This window comes from Durio zibethinus, chromosome 10 (genome assembly GCF_047325235.1).
Source record: "Durio zibethinus cultivar Kanyao isolate XHJ-2024 chromosome 10, ASM4732523v1, whole genome shotgun sequence".
Taxonomy (NCBI): domain Eukaryota; kingdom Viridiplantae; phylum Streptophyta; class Magnoliopsida; order Malvales; family Malvaceae; genus Durio; species Durio zibethinus.
Window position 1 is genome coordinate 23343442 of NC_143171.1, and position 23187 is coordinate 23366628.

Consider the following 23187-nt stretch of genomic DNA (forward strand, 5'->3'; position numbering starts at 1 on the left):
TTGTACTCTTAAACAATGAACAATGCTCAAACTCAAACAACAATCCTCCACGTGGAGCCCATGGCTTTGGGGTTGGGAACCATTTTTTCAGACTGTGATGACAATGAAGAGAGTAATAATATGCACGACTGACCTAATTGAATATTTTATCTTAATAAGTGCTAAATCTATTGAAAACAACATTGATGAGCAAGAAAATTCTGGGTATGGAATAATTGCTAAAAACTGCTGCAAATATATGCATGCAAAGTGAGGGGAAAATGGGGAATTATTGTTGTTGCATTGTTATTTATTATTGGGGTTTTTTTTTTTGGTAAGATTTGTTATTGGGGCTGGTGTTTATAAATGAGCTTTAATTGGACATTGGCATGGGTGTGGTCATGGTTCATCTGACTCACGTGCTGACCCATGGGTGGACCCAACGGCTCGACTGAAACCTAACCCCACACCTTCACGTTCCGTGGCTGGGTTTGGCTTGATCTTTTCCCTTCTTCATGTGCTACGTGACAGACCAGTCCTCTCACTTCACCTTCTTGTGTATTATTAATCCCTCAATAACTCCATCATATCCCAACCTTTCTCTCCTATTCCTTTACCCCTCTCTCTCTCTCTCTCTTTCCATTTCTCATACTCCCATAACACTTGCCTTTCCTTCCTCTTTTGCTTCTCCAACTCCTCCTTTCTCTCCCATGGTTTCACTTTTCCCACCATGTCTTCTCAGTCCAACTTCTCCGTCTCAAGGTTTTCCGGCCTCCTTCCTCCAATCTTTACATCTCTTGCAAAAAAATGCATGTAAAATGGTTAAAAAAATTTAAATATTCAACGAAATATTATAAGTAACGGCTTGATTTTAATGTGTCTTAGACGTTTATTATATACTTACAAAGGTCTAAGTTTGGTGCTTCTTTTTTTTTTTTTTGCTAATTTTTTTACAGGTGGATTGGACTTTGTCAGCTTCAAAACTCTCCCCGAGAGAACTCTGATCATAGCGGTGACATCAACGAAGACAACCCAATTGCCAACACCGTAGAATGCTACGCTTGCACTCAAGTAGGAGTTCCAGTTTTCCACTCCACAAGCTGTGACCATGCTCACCCACCTGAATGGGAAGCCTCAGCTGGCTCTTCTCTCGTTCCCATTCAGGCCCGAACGGGCCAGAAGAAGACTCAAGCTGCTACTACTCGGCAACCTTCTGGTCCGTTCGGAAGCGTGCTTGACCCGAGGAGCAAGCGCGTGCAGAAATGGAATCGGGCGTTCTTACTGGCTCGTGGCATGGCCTTAGCTATTGATCCTCTGTTTTTTTATGCTTTATCAATAGGCAGAGGTGGTTCTCCTTGTTTGTACATGGATGGTGGCCTTGCTGCGATTGTAACCGTCCTTCGCACGGGTGTCGACGCCGTGCATTTGTTCCATCTGTGGCTTCAGTTCAGGCTGGCGTACGTGTCAAGGGAGTCCCTCGTCGTCGGTTGCGGTAAACTTGTGTGGGACGCACGTACCATAGCTTCTCATTATGTTCGTTCCCTTAAAGGTTTCTGGTTTGATGCCTTTGTCATTCTCCCAGTTCCTCAGGTTTGTTAGTTCTAAATTACCTCTTTTTTTCTTTTAATTTTTTCAAATTTTACTCTAAAATAGCTGCCACGTCATCAAATTTCCCGACAAGTTAAACCAAATATAGTCTTATAGCTAACAATATTGCATCGTAAAGAGTTTGAACTTTTAATTTTAATGATTAAACAATAATTTTAATTATAAAAAATATAATCTTTATATATATATATATAAATATAAAATTTTTAATTTATAAAATGAAATAAATGAGATTTTCAATTATGATTGTATGCTGATGTATAAATGATGCTTTGATTTTTATAAAATTTTAGCAAAACATAACCGTGAATATAGGTCCATTGATCATCATGCAGAAAGTGGTCTGTTGGCAATTTTGGATTTATGCTCCTCTCTTTTTTTGTCCGATTCAGGGAGGGCATAGCTTTTATAAAAAGAAAAGAAAGAAAAGATTTTGGTTCCGAATTAAAATTTCTATATCTTCATAAAATCTTGTTAATCACTAAACCAAGAGGTAGGGTACGGAGTTATGCTCCTCTCTTTGAGTTAGGCTAAATTACTACATACACTATGGCAATTAGCAATAGCCCATTATAGGTTTTACAGTTCTTACTTTTGGAATATATTTTTAACGTGATTATTGTTATTATTATTTTATTATTATTATTGTTTTCTTTAACACAGCTAAGGATTTGAGAATTTGTTATTGATGGCTAATTTCAACAAGATTAGCAATGATTTTCTGACCCATTGGAAGGGAAAAAAGGCATAGATTTTGTGACTTTATACATATAAGCTTTTAGGGCAAAATTATGTGATCTGGAAGAGCTGAGGTCCAAAAGTGAAGAATATTAAGTGGGTGCCCCCACAACCCACCATGAGATATAATGTGTTTTGGTATTTTTTGAATCCTACTTATCACTTTTTGTTTTAGTATAGATTTCTGATAATGATCTTACAGCAAGTAGCCTTTTTCCTTTTGGACAAGGAGATTGTTGACAATTACTTTGGTTGCTTCCATAGCAACTGGTTGCTGTTCATCTTTTATCATTACGAACAAAATTTCTTGTTTCTTCCTTGTTGGATATTTTGTCCTGGAAGATGATACCCATTTGCGTGAATTTTGTTTTGTAGTTAAGAAGGGGATGGCTTGGATTTATATCCTAATTTGTAGTGGCAAATTCAGTATTTTCTTAATGTTCACATATAGTATATATTTAAAAAATTGTTGATAAATTTACTAATTTTGTCGATGGAAAATGTGTTTGCTAAAAAATTTTGGGATATTCATGAAAAAATTTTTCCTCTAAGTTTTTTTTTTTTTTTTTTTTTTTCAATTTTTGAGACTGTCCATGACACTTAACTTATATATGTGGATCCGCCTATGCCAATTTGCGATTTTCAATTAAAAAGCTAATTCTAACATTATTACTTTGAATAATTCCCAAGCGTGTAGAATTGTAGTAAAAAGATTACATGTTCCATGGAGAATTGTAGTTTACCTGGCAGATTAAGAAAACTGACGTTCTCAAATATATTTCCAGGATTATACCATTAAATTTCCTTTTTATATTATCTTGCAGGCAGTATTCTGGTTAGTTGTACCAAAATTAATCAGGGAAGAGCAGATCAAGCTTATAATGACTATACTGTTATTAATCTTCTTGTTCCAATTCCTCCCAAAGGTTTATCACAGTATTTGCTTGATGAGAAGTATGCAAAAGGTCACAGGTTACATCTTTGGCACCATTTGGTGGGGTTTTGGCCTTAATCTCATAGCCTACTTCATAGCCTCTCATGTAAGTTGCATTTTCACACAAACTTTAACAAGGGTTTGCTCTTCCATTGTTGATTTTGCATTTCATGATTTTGGTGTGCAGGTTGCTGGAGGGTGCTGGTATGTTCTTGCAATACAGCGTGTTGCCTTATGCCTTCGGCAACAGTGTGAGAGGAATGAGCAGTGCAAACTGTCTTTGTCTTGCTCAGAGGAGGTGTGCTACCAGTTTCTATTTCCAGTGGAAGCACTTGGAAATACTTGTGGTCGTAACTCAACAAAAGTTGTTGGAAAACCATTATGCTTAGATGTTCATGGACCATTCAATTATGGGATCTATCAGTGGGCTCTTCCTGTTGTTTCTAGCAATTCTGTTGTTGTTAAGATCCTTTATCCCATATTTTGGGGCTTAATGACTCTCAGGTAATTCAAAGCTCATCAGTCACACTCACAAAACTGCACCTTTTATATCAGTTTGTTTAAACATGATATTTCTGAAGCAGCAGAATCTTGGGGCAGGATGTCCTACGCCTGTATAACTGTCCTATCATTGGCTTTAAAATTTAATATTAACTTCTGATAAAAACCGCCCTTGAATCTTGAAATTTGTTCTTCACCATGTTCCATTTGCAGTACCTTTGGAAATGATCTTGAACCAACAAGTCACTGGTTAGAAGTGATCTTCAGTATATGCATTGTGCTTTCTGGATTGCTGCTCTTCACTCTATTGATTGGAAACATCCAAGTGAGTGGAAACACACTTAAACAATTTTCTATGGATATGTTAATATGGTCAAGTTTCCTAGCCAACTTAACTGACAATGGATCCTTTTTACTACCAAGGTTTTCCTGCATGCGGTCATGGCTAAGAAGAGAAAAATGCAGCTGAGATGTCGAGATATGGAATGGTGGATGAAGCGTAGGCAGTTACCATCCCGTTTAAGACAAAGAGTTCGCCACTTTGAACGTCAGAAATGGGCGACTTTGGGAGGAGAGGATGAAATGGAATTAATCAAAGACTTACCTGAAGGCCTGCGGAGGGACATTAAGCGCTATCTTTGCCTTGACCTCATCAAAAAGGTACTAATATAAATGGTAATAGGACATTACAAGTTCAACAAGACTAATTTGAGGCTTTCTCCAATGAATCCAATTCAACTGCAATTTCTTTCTCTCAGGTTCCTCTGTTCCACAACTTGGATGATCTTATTCTTGACAACATCTGCGATCGAGTTAAGCCACTTGTCTTCTCTAAAGATGAAAAGGTAGGAGCTTATGAAGTTTAATGTTATCTCTACCATTTTACAAAATTGTACAAGGTTGTTTAACTTGTTAATGTTCCCGTGAAACAGATAATTAGAGAAGGAGATCCTGTGCAAAGAATGGTGTTTATAGTTCGTGGACGCATAAAGCGTAGCCAAAGCCTGAGCAAAGGCATGGTTGCAACAAGTATAATTGAGCCAGGAGGCTTTTTGGGTGATGAGCTGCTCTCTTGGTGTCTTCGCCGCCCATTTATAGACCGTCTTCCAGCCTCATCTGCAACATTTGTTTGTTTAGAGTCAATTGAAGCATTTAGTCTTGATGCCAACCATCTCAGATACATCACTGATCACTTCAGGTACAAATTTGCCAATGAGAGGCTTAAGAGAACAGCAAGATACTATTCATCCAACTGGCGGACATGGGCAGCTGTGAATATACAACTTGCCTGGCGGCATTACAGAATGAGGACTAGAGGTCCTATGGTTTCTGTTATGGAAAATGGAAACGGCAGTGACCGCCGGTTGCTACAATATGCTGCCATGTTCATGTCAATCAGGCCACATGACCATCTAGAATAAAAGCAGCTGCTGCAGTTCTTTGGTCATTCTGTACTGTCATCTAATAAAGTCTTATTTCCTTTGGCAGAATATTCAACATGGAAATCATGGGAACATTGTACTTGTATAATATGATAACCTTTTGGTAAGCTAAACAAATTTTAATAATCTCTCTCAACTCAATGTCTCTTAAAAATCCAACCGCAAGACTTTAGATTGAGTGTTCAAGGAAAGGATCCGAAGCTGGTCCTGCCTCAGAGTTCACTTTATACTTGGCTAGTAATATAGTAAAAGTTGACCTGAGTTCAGAAAATTTATTCAATCTGCTTTAAATCCTACTTGATTGAATCCAAAAGTCGGATGACTCAAATCAATAAGAATATAAAAAAAAATGGAAATGACTCAGTTGAAACTCATACTGATCCCAACCTGCCACCACTTCCTCCAACAAGTTGCCTTGAAGTTGATCATTCTTCACTGATTGTTATGCTAATGTTATAATTTAATCCAGACGGTTTTTAGTTTTAGTTAAATTCAGTATCATGATCCATCAAATGCCTTTATATCAACCCAACCCAACAGGACAATAACCTAGGATAAATGAAAATGACAAAAAAGAACTTTGATGATCCAAACAGTCCTATAAGTTTCAGTTATCCATGCCATCCCTCCTAACTGTATTTTGGTTGACATGGATGACACCCTTTATCTACATTTCCTGGAGGGGAGAGAAAGAGCTATGTTATTGCCTCATTTTGCTCCAAATATGGGGCTGAAAGCTGGAGACAGAACTCCTTCCAAATTTAGCACAGAATATCCAAAATATCTCACTATCAGTTTCTCTTTCCATCTGGGGGTGTAACTAAAACAATATGGAGATCATCATCCAGCATATCTCCTGGCCCCCCTGACACTTACACCTTTTGAAGAAATGAAAGCATTTTCTATGTTTTCCCAAATTTTTTGAAAAGGATTTTCAATACATTCATTGGGGAATCATAGGAATTGCTTCCATTCCATTTTTCTTTTTTGAGTCAGTGAATCGGAACTTCATGTTCAACCCCATTGGTACATTCTGTTTCTCTTGCACCCTCTTGTTCCTTTACACTTTGCTGGTTCTTTTTTTTTTTTTTTTCTTTTATGTGCATATGAGGTAATCGGAGTAAATTTACAACAGCTGGTTATTCTTTATTTGGTTCTTATATGGAAACTAGGAAAAATATGTTCTCATATTTTCAGAAAGTACTAATTTCTTTTTATTGGTCTTTAATCATATATGAGCATATATATATATTTATCTAGGTTTCTTCAAAAATATCAGATTCAATTTTGCGCATATTATTGGCCTCCCAAGCCCCATGAAATTTATGCAGTTATCTTTGGGAATGCATCATTGTTTAGCATGTACCTTGGCATTAATGAGCTGTCACAGGTATCAGCCAAATGGGGTTGAAATTTACAAAGCAAGTGCCAGGAAAGGCTGGAAACACCACTCTAGTCCTCCAGAACCGAATGCTCTCTTATCTTACGGCAAGTTCTTTTATTCGGAACCTGGTGTCCAAGAAAAGAAGGCGGATGGTTGTTGGTGGCTATGATCTGGACATGTCATATATAACAGATCGTGTATTGGCAATGTCGTTTCCTGCTGAACATATGCGAGCAATGTATCGTAATCCTCTATGGCAGGTGAAGTCTGTGCTGGAAATGAGACATCAGGGGCATTACAAGGTGAAGTATGTACTTTGAATGTGAACAATCATGTTTCTCTATCTGCAATCTTTTAAAGTAACTTTTCGTCTTATTTGTGCAAATATTGTCTCTTTTCCTACTCATTGGCCATTGCATCTCTTACTCTCTGTGTTAGAAGCATAAATTGGCAGCCATTATCATCCTGTCTTAGGTTACACTAGGAGTAGGAAAATACAGAGTAGTTGTTCACTTGATTAATGAATGGCTGAAAAGTTCAATTAACATAGAAAACGTACATTACAAGATGCCCTTTCATTTGTTGATTATATATCTTCACTGATGACTTTTATGAAAACTACTTTCATTTCTACCTTACCTTTCCTTTTACAAATTTCCCCTAAAAAATTTCAGACAGAACTAATATTTCTTTGACAATTTCCCAGATCTACAACTTGTGCATAGAAGAAGACTATGATCCATCACACTTTCATGGCCGTGTTGAGAAGTTTCCTTTTGATGACAATCACGTTCCAAATTTCGAAATGATGAAGTTATTCTGCGAGAGTGTGCATTCATGGCTGTCAAATGACCCCAAAAATATTGCAGTCATACATTGCATGGTATTACCAGCATGCTTCTTTCTTTTCTCTTTGTTTCTCTTCAATCCAATGTCTGTTTTACATGATGAGTGATCATGCAGTCATCCTTTTTCTTTACACCCCAGACATGCCATGAGTCCAGGAGTCAAATCCAACACCTCAAACTTTCTTAAGGAAGAAGATACCACAAGCTTTTTTTGGTAAAAAGATACTGTAGTGTAGGGAAAAGAAAAGGGGTTGCAGGTACTGGGATTTGAACCTAGACCGGCTGGATGCCACTTCTTAAGGTGACTGTATGAACCAATTGGTTAAGCTTCGGGTTCGTATACATAGCTAGCTTTGACATCTCATTTCTGGTTGTTTTGATTCATTAATTATCTTAAAGATTTTCAGTAGGTTCGTTATAGATATAATGGAAATACAGGGTTCATTGCATTTATATGTCTTTGTATGAATATTTCTTGCAACTTTAGTGGTCACCAAGTGCAGACATTAGTCTGATTGCTGTTTTAAATGTATACAAAATTGTTTCCTTATAGATGTTTATCAACCTAAAAATGATAGTTGTGCCCCGTGGTGTTTATTTTTCTTTATCAGATTCAATAAAGTTCTCAAGCTTCACATCTTTTGAATTTGCAGGCAGGCAAAGGTCGAACTGGCTTAATGGTGTGTGCCTACCTTATTTACACTGGCATGTTAGCAGAGGAAGCATTTCAGCTATATGCCCAAAAACGAACTACCAACAATGAAGGAGTAAGTAGTTATTAAGTATAACAAGAGAATTTTGCAATGTGATAATAGATGATGAAGTAAGCTGCATCAGCTGATTGCTGTTAATGAAATAAAAACAACTAATCAGATATATATTCGGATTTATCAAAGAATTAACTGCTAGAAAAGATTGAAATTGCAGAACATTGTGACTAGTCAAAACATTGTAATGAACTTGTAACAAACATCATGTAACTCCAAAATTTTATATCAAGGAATGCACATCCTCACTGAATATCTTCATTACAGTACCGCGCTTTGAATATTGGTTGTATTATGCATTCTCGCTGTTTTAACTTTCTGCACTCCTGCTGATAGGTCTCTATACCAAGCCAACGTCGGTATGTGGGGTATTGGGAAAAAATACTTTCTTTTCCTACGGGAGTTAGCGATGGACCTCCAGATGTGAACTTGCCTCAACCATGTAGCAGAGAATTGTGGCGAATTAGGCTTTATGACACAGTTAACACCACCTCTGTCTTCTTTGTGGTCTCAGAGCTCCAAGAGGTTAGTTCATTCATGCCACTGAGTCAAGTTGTAAATTCCACTAAAGTTTCATAATATCAAAAGAGGTTGGTTTCACATATCTTTAACCAAATCTCAAGAGCCAACTAGAAAATTTTGTAAATGATCAAGGAAACCTAAAATTAAGCCCAATTCAACATATTTTTCCTTCTATTATTAGGTCAAATTTGCAATGAGTGTGCATTGGCTCCTAATTAACAGCCACTTCAAACCTTAATAGTCATTAGTTCTTGTTGCCTGCATAAAGTTTAGCTGCTGTTTAAATGTAGGTTGACATGCTAGTTTTAGAACTTAGCATCTAAGTATTTGGTACTTGAGATTACTCGGGATTGAACCTGATCACTAGAATTAAAAGTCTAGTATTCTACCAATAAGACTACAAGGCTGTTGGCAATCAGTTTGTAATGTCATGAATTAATATTTCTTTATTTTTGAAACAGACTTAAGGGATCTGAAGTTTTCCAAAATGCAATCATTTATCACTTGAAATGTTTTTTCATTTTCTCTTTAACTCTTGTTATGTGGCAAGCATGTACGTTGGACTATTATTGTGATTCCATTCTCTACTGTTTCCTGATCAGTCATATGAAGCTTATCTCTATTTTCAGCAATTTTCTTCTCTTTATTTTCTCACAAGATATTATCAATTAATTTATCACCCTTATTCCACAGATTCCTGGTCAGTTGTACCATCCACCTGTGGAAGTTGCCAAGCGTTGCTGTAGAGAAATCACAAAAGGATGTGAGGCAAACTGCAGTCCTCGATACTTCTTGTCATTTGTTGAAGGGGACGAAGAAGGGACTACATCAGAATCAGAACCTCATGTCGTTGTCCAAATGGACACAGAGAGTCCTGTATTATACCAGAAGACCTGTCTTGACTATCATTTCAGTAAACCTGTGCAAGTAAGTCACTTGCACCTGTATTCATTTATGTCTGCTTTGCTATAATGTATCATATGAAATTCTGAGTTAGGCTAAGAAAAAAACTTTGAAGAACCTAGCAGAATATTCAGGACTTATATCAACATTAGAGCAATTATTTAGCCGGATTTAACCTTATTTGTTACATTAAATTGAATGAAAAAACTGATAGCTTGGCTCAGTTGGTTCTTGCACCCATCCTAGGTGACATGTAGCAGTATGAGATTCAGATCCTAACACTTGCATCCCCTTCCTCTATTCCGAGTTAAGGCTTTCTTTGGATAAAAAGAACTGACAGTCGCGTGATTTGTTGATAGAATGCTGGATTTTTAGTTTCAGCAATCATAGTTAAATCCACAACTTCAAATATAAAAGAAAAAGAATGAAGGAAACTATACTTCTAGTATGTGTGGAATTATGTGCTTAATGTAAATGGTGAATTGTCTGGAAACATGTTGGGAATTTGGATTTGCTCAAAAAGTCTGGCTGGCATTTCTTCAAATTTATGTTCTACTTCACCATTTAGTACAAAAGCATGAACATGATCATACTGGATTGGACAGGTTAGTGGAGATATGCGCATCATATTCTATCAAAAAATGATTGGAGGCCGCCTTTTTTATGCCTGTTTCAATACAGCCTTCATTAAAAACAGCTTGTTACAGGTATATTTATGGTTTCTTAATATGCTTCCCTGCTTTTAGAGACAAAGAAAAAGGAACAATTTTCTGTCATTCATCTGCATTTAACTTTGGCAGTTTACCATCCGGGATTTGGACAAAGTTGGGAGCAAAGGCAGATCAATTTGTGGCCCTGCCTTCTGCGTGGAGTTGCTATTTGGTCCTGCCAACCCGAAGAATTCGATGTTATGTTCATCTGATTTTGATAAGTAGTTACGAATTTATCCTGAAATCTAAAGTCTAGATTTGTTTTAAAACGATATGATGCAAACCTTGATTTAATTTTTCTGGCGAAACGGTCCATTTGATGGAAGTTGAGTTATATGGATCAACTGATACAGCAACCTGCTACATACTGATTCATTCTGTAATTTTTTTTCTTTCTATTTTGTCATCGATGGCAAGATACTAGGAATAACAACAAGTTTTGTACTCGATAGATTTGAGAGCTTTCCATAGAAGATGAGATTTATCTCAATTGTTTGACACTGTTTGCAGATATGTCAAACTGCATCAGCATCATCTATCCCCAAAAGTTTCCAGGCATTTCAAATTTCACCTTGTTTGACTCTTCCATGTTTTATTAAACATTCCCCATGAAGATGCAATGGAATTAGTAATCAGTTTCTGAAATGCAATCTCTTCCATCTTTATTCCAATGTTTGCAAGCTTTGTTTTCCTCAATTTTTTATCATGTCAAACTAGTAGTTTCAATGGGAAGGCAAGGAGTATATAGAGTCTAAAGACACAATGAGCTTATAACAAAATGTGAACTTAAATCTTTTCAGGTCATACTATCATGGTGAATTTATGATTAAAGTAAATGTTCATATGTATCTTCTATTTAATGATAATGTCTAATCAAGATTTTTTTTTTCCTGAAGTATCCACTTTTTGTAGTGAGTGTATTTTTTAAATCTCCAAAAAATATTTTTCTAAATTTTTTATTTTTCAAAATTTATGAATATTAATAGACAACCTACCTATCAATTTGCATCTTGACACTGCTTCTATCTATCCAAAAAACAAGTTACATTCTAGTAAATTTAATTCTTTCTAATAACCAAACCTCTTTATATGTTTTGATAAAGTTGCATTCGAAACAAATATATTGTTTCTATCCTATTCTTCCATTTTTTTTTTCAACAAATGAGTATTCAAAGAGCATTCATGTTGATTAAAATTTTGAAAATTACATGTTCATAACGATTTACGGCAAAGTATTTTTTAAGAAGACAGAAATCAAGGAGTTAAAGTAAAATCGTAAATTAAAAAAAATTATTTTCTCTATTTTCTTTTTAATGTTTCAACAGAGGAACTTCATGTGATGGCATGTCGCCAACCTACTGCACCATCAACCTAAGTACTCAACATCGTAGTCTACAAAGACTTGGAAAAACGGAACACAATCAGCAGTTCTTCTTCATCATAAAACGACATCGTCCAACCCGCTATAAACTCCTCCCTAAGTCTCCCAAACATCCCAAAATATCTCTCTTTTCTTATTTCTCCCCAATGATAAAAGTCGAAAATTTTTCCCAGGAATAAACAGCCCTGTTTGTTTCTCAGGGAAAAAAAGGGAAAATTCAAATTCTTTTTAATCTTTCTTTCTTAAAAACTATGGCTACCCAAAAACCCCAAAGAACCCCACAAGAAATAGAGGATATAATCCTAAGGAAAATCTTCCTTGTAACCCTTAATGAAAACTCTTCTACTTCTGATCCAAGAGTTGTTTACCTTGAGATGGCAGCTGCTGAGATCTTAAGTGAAGGCAAAAGTCTTTTACTTTCACGTGATTTAATGGAAAGGATTTTAATTGATCGTCTCTCTGGTCAATTTCCCGATTCAGAATCTCCTTTTAATTATCTCATTGGTTGTTACAAGAGAGCTCATGAAGAAATCAAGAAGATTTCCAATATGAAAGACAAACCGCTGCGTTCTGAGATGGAGTCTGCTGCTAGACAGGCTAAGAAGTTGGCTGTTTCTTATGTTAGGATTCATCTGGGAAATCCTGAGTTGTTTTCTAATGGGAATTTAAGGGACAGTAACCCGAAAGCGGGTTCTTCTCTGTCTTCTAATTCGCCTTTGTTGCCATTACTTTTTGCTGAAGTTTCAAGTGGAGTAATGCTTGATGGGTTTGGAGGGAATAAATTGGGAAGTGGGGTGGACTGTCCACCTGGGTTTTTGGAAGAGTTCTTTAAGGATTCGGATTTTGATACTTTGGACCCGATTTTAAAAGGGTTGTATGAGGATTTAAGAGGGAGTGTTTTGAACGTTTCAGCTTTGGGAAATTTTCAGCAACCTTTGAGGGCATTGTTGTATTTGGTTAATTTCCCTGTTGGTGCTAAGAGCTTGGTTAATCATCCCTGGTGGATTCCTAAAGGAGCTTACCTGAATGGACGTGCTATTGAAATGACTAGCATTTTGGGTCCGTTTCTTCATGTTAGTGCTTTGCCTGATCATACCATTTTCAAGAGTCTGCCTGATGTTGGGTGAGTTGTGATGCTGATTTTGTGTCTGTGGCACGCGTGTATGTGTATGTGCTGTTTGTGGTAATGCTTCTTTTAGTTGTGTGATGTTAATTGAGAGAGAGTATTACCTAATTATGTTTATATATTTAGCTACTATCATATTTAATTGGGTTCAAGACTTCTTGTGGCTATGGAGCAGATATCAAGGAGTTATTGAAAACATTGCCAGCATTGAAGATTGCAATTTTGCTTTGTGGAATTGTTTGAAACATTAAAGATTTGGACATCTGGTAAAATTTAAGGAGTTCAAACTAGCGCTGTCTGTGCATAGTTTACTAGGGCACTGATCTTGATGCTGTTATAATAGACAGTATTAGGAAGCATTTATATCAGGGTTGCTCATTTGAGCAAGTGTTGAGTGATGTTTCAGAATGGTATCCTGCCTGTGCATTTGTAAATACTTGTGAAAGGAAAGAGATTTTCAGTTTTGAGCTGGATGACATCAGAATGCCATTGTTTAATTACCTTGTCCAGCTTTGCTTGGTGCGGTTACCTAATAGAGATGTGCTGGGATAGTGGGCTAGCAATGGCAGTGAATGGCTGCCCTTGTCGTTTTGGTAATGGGGACTATTGGAATCTTTGTGGATGGCTGACTCAAAATTTGGTGCATGTGTCTTGGTTGCTCGTCTCAGTGTTTTTTGGGAGTGACCTCTAATGGGAAGATAGAGTAATTGTTTTCTCATTGAAGGCTGCCTTCCTGCCTGAATTTGGATTTATAGTTGGCTTTTGTTGATGTTGTCTAGTCTTGAACTGATGCTAGATTTTAACCTATAAGTTGTTTTTTTTTTTTTTACCTTATCTTTATCCTCTACAACTGTACTGGAATAGTTCTTGTTGTTCACTGGAATAAGGTTGGATAGTTTGGTACTAAGTTGACTTATTTTTACGTCCATGTGATCTACTTTTCAACTTGTGCTTTGGTTTGATTAAATTTGATTTATTTTATACTACTAAGAAGATTTTCTCTTTTACATTTGAGAGAGGCTTGTTGAAGTGCTTGAGTTTGTTCCAGAGGATGATGTTTGATGCTGGTCTTTATTTATTTGGAAGCCACTTGATGGTTGAATTTCTTTATTACCAAGATGAAATATTGCAGGAACAAAACTTCTCCTCTCTTTCTTCTTCTTTCTATTAATATACTTTATGGATCCTTTGGAATTATAAGTTGTGATTTAAGATCCATGCCATTGTGTTTGTTTAATAGGTCAATTTTTTTTTCTCACCCTTAATAGTTTTATGCAATTATCTTTTTTTAATGATTTTTTCTATCAGCTTTTGCTTAGTAATAAATTGTATCTCTTGAAAATACAGCCAGCAGTGCTTCTCAGATGCATCAACCAGACGAGCAGCTGACTTATCATCTTCATTCACCACAATCAAGACTCTCATGAATACGTTATATGCTGGTCTATCAGATGTTCTTCTGTGTCTCCTTAAAAACACTGAGACCCGTGAGAGTGTCCTCGACTATCTTGCAGAAGTCATCAATAAAAATGCATCAAGGGCCCATATACAGGTTTTCCTCCTTTATAACTTTTTGAGTTTCAGTAATAATGCATATCAATTATCAAGAGCTTAATTTTGGCTGTTAATACTGCATGCTGATCAATGAGAATTTGTTCTTTGGTTTGTTCTACCTTAGAATTTTTTAAATAAAAAGCATGAGTCCTTTTTTAATGGTATTCCACTGATTATTTGATCCTTTCAACCTTTAGGAATATTTATATCTGGTTGTGTAGCTATCCTCTAGCCTCTTTGACAAGTGTTGTTGATGACATGTATGACAGGTGGATGCTATGTCTTGTGCTACTTCTGGCATGTTTGTCAATCTCAGCGCTGTTATGCTTCGACTTTCTGAACCATTTTTGGATGCAAATTTAACAAAAAGAGATAAAATTAATCCAAACTATGTATTCGACAGTAATCGTTTAGATTGGAGGTGACGGCCTTTTATTCCAATGGAGAGCATTTTGCTTCTAATTGTTATATGGTTTGAATTCTTTTCCTAAGTATTGATAGTGAACCTATGTTAGGGGGCTAACTGCACTGTATGCAACCTCGGAAGAAGTTGCTGAATGGATTAATAAAGATAATCTTGTGAAAACTGATGGGAGCAGACTACATGGTGATGGTGAAAATCATTCGCTGCAATCTCAAGAAGCTACCAGTTCTGGCAGTACCCTCAATGTGAAGCCAACCACAAGTTGTGGTGAAAAAGCTAAATATCCATTTATTTGTGAATGCTTCTTTATGACTGCTAGGGTACTCAACTTGGGTCTCCTAAAGGCATTTTCTGACTTTAAGCATCTACTTCAGGTAATGTATTACTGATCATGAGCTTTTCTGTTCCCTTGTTTTTTCTACTGATGAGTGAAATTATTTGATTTGCCCTTATCCAGGACATTTCAAGAAGTGAAGATACTCTTTCCACCTTAAAAGCTATGCAAGGACAGGCATCTTCTCCACAACTGGAGCTGGATATATCTAGGCTTGAGAAAGAAATAGAATTGTATTCACAGGAAAAATTCTGTTATGAGGCTCAAATTTTGAGGGTACATCCTGTCTCTTCCCCTCTTAAGTGTGTCCGCACACATGACACAGTGACAATTACATATAGATTTACTTGTCTACTGAACACTAAAATGAATTAATGTATTTTCTGTTACTTGGAAGCTTGGTTATCTTGTAGAGTCTTAGGTGTCAAACTTTGAACCATTGCATGCGCCACTTTGATTAGTTGTGATCACTTGTATCCCCCTTTCTCCTTCTGGCTTATTCTCCTCTACACTGAAAAAAAAAAAAAAAAGAAGATTCCATGTGCCACTTTCTTTGTACTTGTTACCAGTGCCCCTTGCCTCTATGGATCCTTTCTCTTTGTTGATTTCCTTCTTCTTCCATATTAGCATTTTTTTTCTACTGGAGCATGAGATTTTCTATTTAAATAATTGTACTTTTTTATGATTGTCTTTTCTTTGCTATTGAGATATTGAGAAAAGGAACAATTATAAATTTGGTAGTATTTTGAATTATTGCTTGCTTCTTTTCACAAGGATGGGGCACTTATTCAACATGCACTATCATTCTATCGACTAATGGTCGTTTGGTTAGTTGGCTTGGTTGGAGGATTTAAAATGCCTCTACCATCTACTTGTCCAATGGAATTTGCTTCTATGCCAGAGCACTTTGCGGAAGATGCCATGGAACTATTAATATTTGCCTCTCGAATTCCGAAAGCTCTGGATGGGGTTTCACTGGTAGGTTTTAGATTAGATAGCTATGTGCTCTATTATACCACAAGTTCATTCTTATTATTACAGGTTTTATTTAATTATTTATTTTGCACTTTGCTTGGCAGGATGACTTTATGAATTTTATTATTATGTTTATGGCAAGTCCCCAATTTATCAAAAACCCCTATCTCAGAGCAAAAATGGTTGAAGTTTTGAACTGTTGGATGCCCCGTGGAAGGTAAATTCTATCGCATTTGAAAGATATACTGTTGTCACATGTTTCTCACTTAAGAAATGTTCCCTAAGTTTTACACTACTTTGTTTCTTTCTTTCCAGTGGTTCATCTGCCACATCTACACTATTTGAAGGGCATCCATTGTCTTTGGAATATCTTGTGAGAAATCTTTTGAAATTATATGTTGACATTGAGTTCACAGGTTCTCATACACAGGTAATTACTACACATTAGAAGTGATCAAAAGAAATGGTTTGCTAACAATTTAGGTATAATAGATATCTTGTTACCCTTTGTTTTTCTATTACAATTTCTTGACTTTTCATTGTTTCAAGTGTTGTTGTGGACCACCTTCAATGTACTACACTGGTTGTTTCTTCTCTATGTGCAGTTCTATGATAAGTTCAACATCCGCCATAATATTGCTGAACTTCTTGAGTATCTTTGGCAAGTTCCTAGTCATCGTAATACTTGGAAGCAGGTAGGTTCTTCTTCATGGTCTTGTACATGTAGGGGTGAGCAATTGGTTAATTTGGTTAGAAATTTCCCAGAACTGAGTTAACTGAAATTATATAAATGATTAATTGAATCAATTGAACCTTTTGAACTAACCGAGTAACTGAAATACATCGGTTAATTCGGCTGGTTAATTGATTAACCTAGATTTAACAATTGCTTGGAATCTAAATTTCACTAAATCAATATTAAATACTTCATGTCCTAAAAAAATGCTAAAAACATGTTATTGCTGCATGTCTTAAAAAAATGCTAAAAATATGTTAAAGGTGAGAAGGAAAGAATGAAGTTAACAATAACGTAAAAGTTAAAAACATTAAAATGTTCCAGCAAACATAAATAAAAGTACACTTAAATATTCCAACAAGTAGCAAACATAAGCAAGGAAATATTAAAATTGTTCCAACAACTTCAAGACAAGTACTAAATCTATTAAAATGTTCCAACTTCCAAAAAGGCAACAACAAGGTAGCTACTTCCAAGTTCCAACAAGGCAACAACACTTTACAAAGATTTAAGAAAACTCCCAAAGAGGCATGTAAAGGAGTCTAAAATATAATCAACATTGATTAAAAAAATTTAAATCACTAAAGTTAAAACATATAGAAGATTACCTCTAAGCTCAACTGATAATGCACCTTTTTTCCTAATCAATTGTAGGCTCCAATGCAATCCTTGATAAACCTAAAAATGCATAAAGAAAAATAGTACAACTAAAGTTAAGCAAAGAATTAAAAGAATGCTAAGAAATAAAAACTTAAGAAAGAAGAAAGATTAAGTGATATGTATTAAAATAGTACCCAAATCATTTTTTTTCAAGCTCTTCCGTTTCTACCTTCATGACATCTAGATCTAGACGTGATGGATCTTGTAGCCAATTTTGAGCACAAATAGGGACTTGTGCCACCTTAGGAGTTAAAGAACTCCTATATGCATAAAGCACAAGAGGATTTAAAAGCAACTGTGGATATAGGAGTTGCCAATACATCACAAGCCAATTAAGAAAAGATGGGAAACCTATGACTATAAATCCAGAATATTTAAATCATCATCATCATCAAGATCTTGACTCAAATACTTATCCAATTCTGATTTTTGTCTCACGCATTCACTTTCAACCCTGCACTTTTTGATCTCTATATTCCCCCAATACTTATCATACTTATCCTGCATATTTTTTGGCCATTGTACCCAGGACAACATCACCACTTAATTGCCAATCTTGCAAAAGACAATAAACGCCACAAATTAAAAAAAAAAAAGTTGTTAGCAGACATACAATGAACTTGAAACTTTTAGGGTTAGCTCATAGAAATGTTACAAGAAAAGGACTAACCTTGTAACATTTATGCAATCATCACTATCGGGCAACCCATTTCCCAAGACCAACTCACCTTTAAAATAAGGATCTATCTAACCAAACCTCTTAAAAGCCCTTTCAAAGTTTTGAGCTGCATCCAATATCAAGTGGAATTCCACCTAGTGCTAACATCTAAGCACAAAAAAATTCTTGGATTGAATCTTTTCTATCTCAACATTCTTTAAACTTTTGCAACCTAGATGGTGATTGCCTCACATGTTTCACTGCCCCTCTAACACGAGCAATTGAATCATTATGTTCTTTTAACTCGTCACTAACAACTAGGTTGATAATGTGTGCAGTGCATCTTATATGAAGATATTTGCCTTGTACGATACTAGTTCTTACTTGGTTGAATTTTTTCTTCAAGTATGATATTGCAACATCATCTGAGCTAGCATTATCAACTGTAACAGTAAAAACTTAATGAATTCCACAATCATGCAAACATTTCTCTGTTGCCTGACCGATCAACACCTCTATGACTAGAAATTAGTAAAAAGTTTAATATCCTTTTATTTGACTTCCAGTCATTGTCTACAAAGTGTGCTGTGAGACAGTTAGCTTTTTGCAATGAGGTCCCAGTGTCCGTAGAGCTTTTTGCAATGAGGTCCAAGTGTCCGTAGTAGGGGGATACCCTTTTTTAAGAATACTTTAAAAATTGCTTCAAGCAAGTCTTTTCATCTATGTAAAGCTGATAACAGTCCCTAGCAATGGTCCATTGTGATGGAATATGAAACCAAGGACATACAAGTGACATGCGTTTCTTAAATCCCTTTCCTTCCGCATTCCTTCCGCAAACTTAAAGAGCAACTCATCTAAAATGGTCATTTAGCTAGCCTTTGCTAATGGACTCTTGATCAAATTTCCAACTACCTAGAAACCCATCTCCTGAATTAAAAACTAATTTTGCTTGGCTATGATCTGCAGTATGAGATGTCTTTTTACAAACTTTTTGATGAAAATTCAGAGAGGTTCCATTTAGTTTCCAATTAGCACAAAATTCTTTATTAGAATAATTGCATCTAGCTTAGTGCTTACCTTCCTCATTCACAAATCTGGTGAAGTGATTCCACACTTCTGACCATGGCTTACTTGACTTTCTCCTCTTCTGGAGCTGGCAGCTTGATTAGTTGCTTGAGTTCCAGGTTGAGTAGATGCAACATCCTTTGGTCTTATTTGTGCCTCCCACTTGGTTCGACTGGGACATCTTCAAAGAAATAAAAATATTCAGGTTAGACAAATAAAAATTTTTATAAAGAAAAACAAAACTAACTAGAGCACCAGTTTAGAATATAAACAGAATTTTACAAAAAATATTTCTAAGCTTTCCTATGTTAAGAAGAAAATTAAACGCGATCCTACTCATGTTAACACCAACAAGCAATTTTTCCTGTTTTAGCTTTCTCATAACATGCGTAAAGTACAATTGTTATACCAAGAATTTGTTTTTAAAAAGAGTTACTGAAGAATTTACATTTCTAGCTTTGTTCTTAATTGCAAACAAATAAATAAATATATTTAGGCTGCCACCAAACCTTGATATTCAAGTATGAATCTGAATCTAGACAACCCTAAACTTAACCAAGGAATAAACATCATATAAGCAAAGAAAAATGAAAACGGGTAGCCTGAAATCACTAATCTGGCAGCAAAGGAAAATATAGGAGCAAAGGAAAACACAAGTCAAACAAAAAAAAAAATAGCAGAGGTAAAGTGCACTTACTGTAACTCTAGGCTGTTACTTGTGATGCAAATGGTGAGAAAGAAATGGCATGATAGAAACAAAGTAACAAAGAAATTGGTTGTGAGGCACTCTGAGTGTGGATATTTTGGTGAAAGAAGCAAAGGATGGTGGTGGATTTTGTGGGTCTGTGAGTGGAGTGAGCAGTGAGTGACTGACCTGCAGCAAGCAAGAAAACCCACAAAGCCAAAAGCCAAAGGAGAAAGCGTTGGGTGGCTGCTGTGGGCGTGTTGTGTGTGGCTACTAGCTAAGGTTTTGCTATTTTATTCCACGGTTTGATTTTAAGACATGGATAAAATCATAAAATGGATATTTGTTATTTGATACTGAAAAAGGAAAAAAAGAATATTAAGGGTTAGTATAGTAATGCTGCTGCTGTTGAAAAAAGTTTAAGTTGAAAAAAAGTGTGGTAAGAAATTTTAAGTACTTGGTATTACTGTGAAAAAATGCTGTAAGTAATAGAAATATCTGAAAAGATATTTCTAAAATAATAAAATATTATAAATAAAGGGATAATGTAGTGATTTTCTATCCCAAATGCACTTTTCACAGCAAAAACACCTCTCGAGGAGATTTTGGGCTTGGGTTTGCAAATCAGGTTTTTAAATTGAAAAGCCATATTTTTCCGTTGTTTAACATTGAAGTTGAGTCAAAGCAGCTTTTGAATGCAAAAGCTACTTTTAACAATAATGGTAACTAGGTTTTAATGGGCTTAGGTTGATGGACTTCATGTTAAATGAACTATTTAAATTAAATGGAGTTCAGCCTTCATGGACTATATAAAAGTAAAATATTAAATCGGTTAATTGAGGAAAATTTTTCGAAACCATAACTGACCGAATTAATCGAATTGGCTGAGAGCACTTCCAACTTTAACCAATTAACCGACATAAAACTGAATTAACCAAATTGCATAGATAAATTTGGTTAATTCGGTTTTAACCAAAAATTGCTCACCCCTATGTGCATGTAGCACTTTCTATGGTTTGTGTTTTAATTAAACAATCAATGCATTTTCAAATTTAATTGAAATGTAATGTGCCCTATCAGATTGCTAAGGAAGAAGAAAAGGGTGTTTACCTCAATTTCTTGAATTTCCTGATCAATGATAGCATCTACCTTCTTGATGAAAGTCTGAATAAAATTCTTGAACTCAAAAAGCTTGAAGCTGAGATGTCAAATACTGCAGAATGGGATCGTCGGCCAGCTCAGGAGAGGCAAGAGAGAACTCGATTGTTCCACTCCCAGGAGAACGTCAGTATTCCTTTTCCCCCCTTTTCATGTGTACGCATGATTCAAGTTTCTGAATTTAGACTTCAATTAAACATATATTACTGATTATTTTCAGATTATACGGATTGATATGAAGTTGGCTAATGAGGATGTCAGTATGCTGGCATTTACATCTGAGCAGATTGCAGCTCCTTTTCTACTCCCTGAGATGGTAACGTCTCTTCAGCTGAACCTATGCTTGTCATCTGTCAAATTTATGCTGACAAGTTGCCTCTGGTTTTTTGTTTTTGTTGAAGTTTACCTTGTTGTCTCCTTTTTTTTTAGTATATCAGTTTCCGTTCCTTGATTCCTTTTTTCCAGGTTGAACGAGTGGCGAGTATGCTCAATTACTTTTTATTGCAATTAGTGGGCCCTCAAAGAAAATCTCTTACTCTGAAAGACCCTGAAAAGTATGAATTCCGTCCAAAAGAGTTACTCAAACAGGTTGGCAAAATGTAGAATTTTCATTTGGGTATCTACTAATACGAGGAGGAAGGAAGAAATTAAGGATTTGCTCAAAGTCACTTTGATTTTAACTGATGTTTTTTGTGCTGCCAATTGCTTGTATTATGTTTTGTGCCAAAAGTTGGTGCATTGATGATGAATGGAAAGAGATGCACTAACTTTTATTTTACTTATTTGAAGATTGTCCACATATATGTTCATCTGGCAAAGGGTGATGCCAAAAACATATTTCCAGCTGCCATCTCCAGTGATGGTCGTTCATATAATGAACAGGTATTTGTTAGCTTTGGTCAAGCTTTTGTTAGTTTAAGTAATGAGAGGATTTTCGTATACTTATTGGGGCCTGGTAGTTATTAAAGCACAATCTGATAAATTCGGTTTCGTTCCAGTTGTTTAGTGCTGCAGCAGATGTTCTTTGGAGAATTGGTGAGGATGGGAGGATTATACAAGATTTTATTGAGCTTGGTTCAAGGGCCAAGGTTGCAGCTTCTGAGGCCATGGATACTGAAGCCGCCCTTGGAGATATACCTGATGAATTCCTTGATCCAATTCAAGTATGTCTATTTACCTCTTGTCAAAGTTTGAAGCTATTCTTGTTAGTGATATTTCAGCTATGCTATTTCTTTTCATTTCTTTTCTTTTATATAAAACCTTTAATGGAGTTCTGCATATCACATATTTTGTTTAGTTTTGGGGTTGGAGATTTTTGCGCATTTGTTGAGTACGTTGTCAAAATGGAAAAGAAAGAAAAGATTCACTGACTGCAAAAATACTTTCTTTCTTGCAGTATACTCTGATGAAGGATCCGGTTATCTTACCATCTTCAAGGATCACAATAGACAGGCCTGTTATCCAGAGGCATCTTCTAAGTGATAGTGTACGTTCTAACTCTTATAAGGATAAAAGTTTCCCTAAATAATTAGTTCTATAGATAAATTGTGCTTATTAATTTGATATGATTGCAGACTGATCCATTCAGCCGATCTCATCTTACAGCGGAAATGCTGATTCCAAACACTGAATTGAAGGCAAGAATTGAAGAGTTTATCAGGTCCCGGGAGTTGAAGAGGCATGGAGAAGGCTTAAACATTCAGAGCTCCAAGGAAGCAATACAACCAACAAGTGGGGAAATGTTAATTGATTAGGACCGCCTTACAGTTCATATTTTTGTGAATGGTGGAAAGATTTACAGGTGCAATTTATTTATTTCAAATGCAAATCATATATTATATACTTTACTGAGAAGTCCATCAACGTAATTGGGAAACTCTTTTAAGAGTCTTTTAGACTCTTAAAAGTTTCTTAAACAACACCGCACAAAGGAAATTTCCTTATGAAAACAAACAGATGTATGAAGAATTCAGCTGTTTTATGCATTAAAATGAACTTGGTATCGAGAAGTTTGCAGTGGCTCCAAAAAATGTAAGTTGGTTCGAAAATGATTAGAATTCTGCATTATCATTTTCTAGTTGGGTTCTATATCAGT

General features: G+C 35.8%; 3 protein-coding genes across 4 annotated transcripts; all 3 read left to right on the forward strand.

Moving 5' to 3' along the window:
* Positions 1-567: 567 nt before the first annotated feature.
* LOC111292094 (cyclic nucleotide-gated ion channel 2-like) lies at positions 568-5338 on the forward strand. 2 transcript variants are annotated; one of them, XM_022884310.2, is made up of 8 exons: positions 571-741; positions 936-1569; positions 3150-3365; positions 3447-3763; positions 3974-4085; positions 4184-4420; positions 4519-4605; positions 4693-5338. In XM_022884310.2, exons 1-8 carry the CDS (start codon positions 710-712, stop codon positions 5179-5181), a joined length of 2124 nt encoding a protein of 707 aa, XP_022740045.2. In that variant the 5' UTR covers positions 571-709; the 3' UTR covers positions 5182-5338. The 2 variants fall into 2 exon arrangements, with proteins under 2 accessions (XP_089623081.1, XP_022740045.2); XM_089766955.1 differs by having other exon boundaries at positions 568-741; positions 3150-3763.
* A 674-nt stretch (positions 5339-6012) lies between these two features.
* On the forward strand, positions 6013-10976 carry LOC111292798 (phosphatidylinositol 3,4,5-trisphosphate 3-phosphatase and protein-tyrosine-phosphatase PTEN1-like). The gene is made up of 8 exons (XM_022885383.2): positions 6013-6228; positions 6593-6888; positions 7293-7469; positions 8088-8201; positions 8538-8726; positions 9417-9650; positions 10232-10333; positions 10427-10976. The coding sequence occupies exons 1-8, from the start codon at positions 6213-6215 to the stop codon at positions 10559-10561; spliced, it is 1263 nt and encodes a 420-aa protein (XP_022741118.2). The 5' UTR covers positions 6013-6212; the 3' UTR covers positions 10562-10976.
* Positions 10977-11898: 922 nt separating this feature from the next.
* Positions 11899-23101, forward strand: LOC111293211 (putative ubiquitin conjugation factor E4). The gene is made up of 16 exons (XM_022886015.2): positions 11899-12840; positions 14191-14395; positions 14667-14818; positions 14913-15195; positions 15279-15431; positions 15930-16133; positions 16235-16347; positions 16446-16560; positions 16736-16825; positions 21015-21218; positions 21313-21408; positions 21558-21680; positions 21882-21974; positions 22091-22255; positions 22489-22578; positions 22667-23101. The coding sequence occupies exons 1-16, from the start codon at positions 11969-11971 to the stop codon at positions 22844-22846; spliced, it is 3138 nt and encodes a 1045-aa protein (XP_022741750.2). The 5' UTR covers positions 11899-11968; the 3' UTR covers positions 22847-23101.
* Positions 23102-23187: the final 86 nt, after the last annotated feature.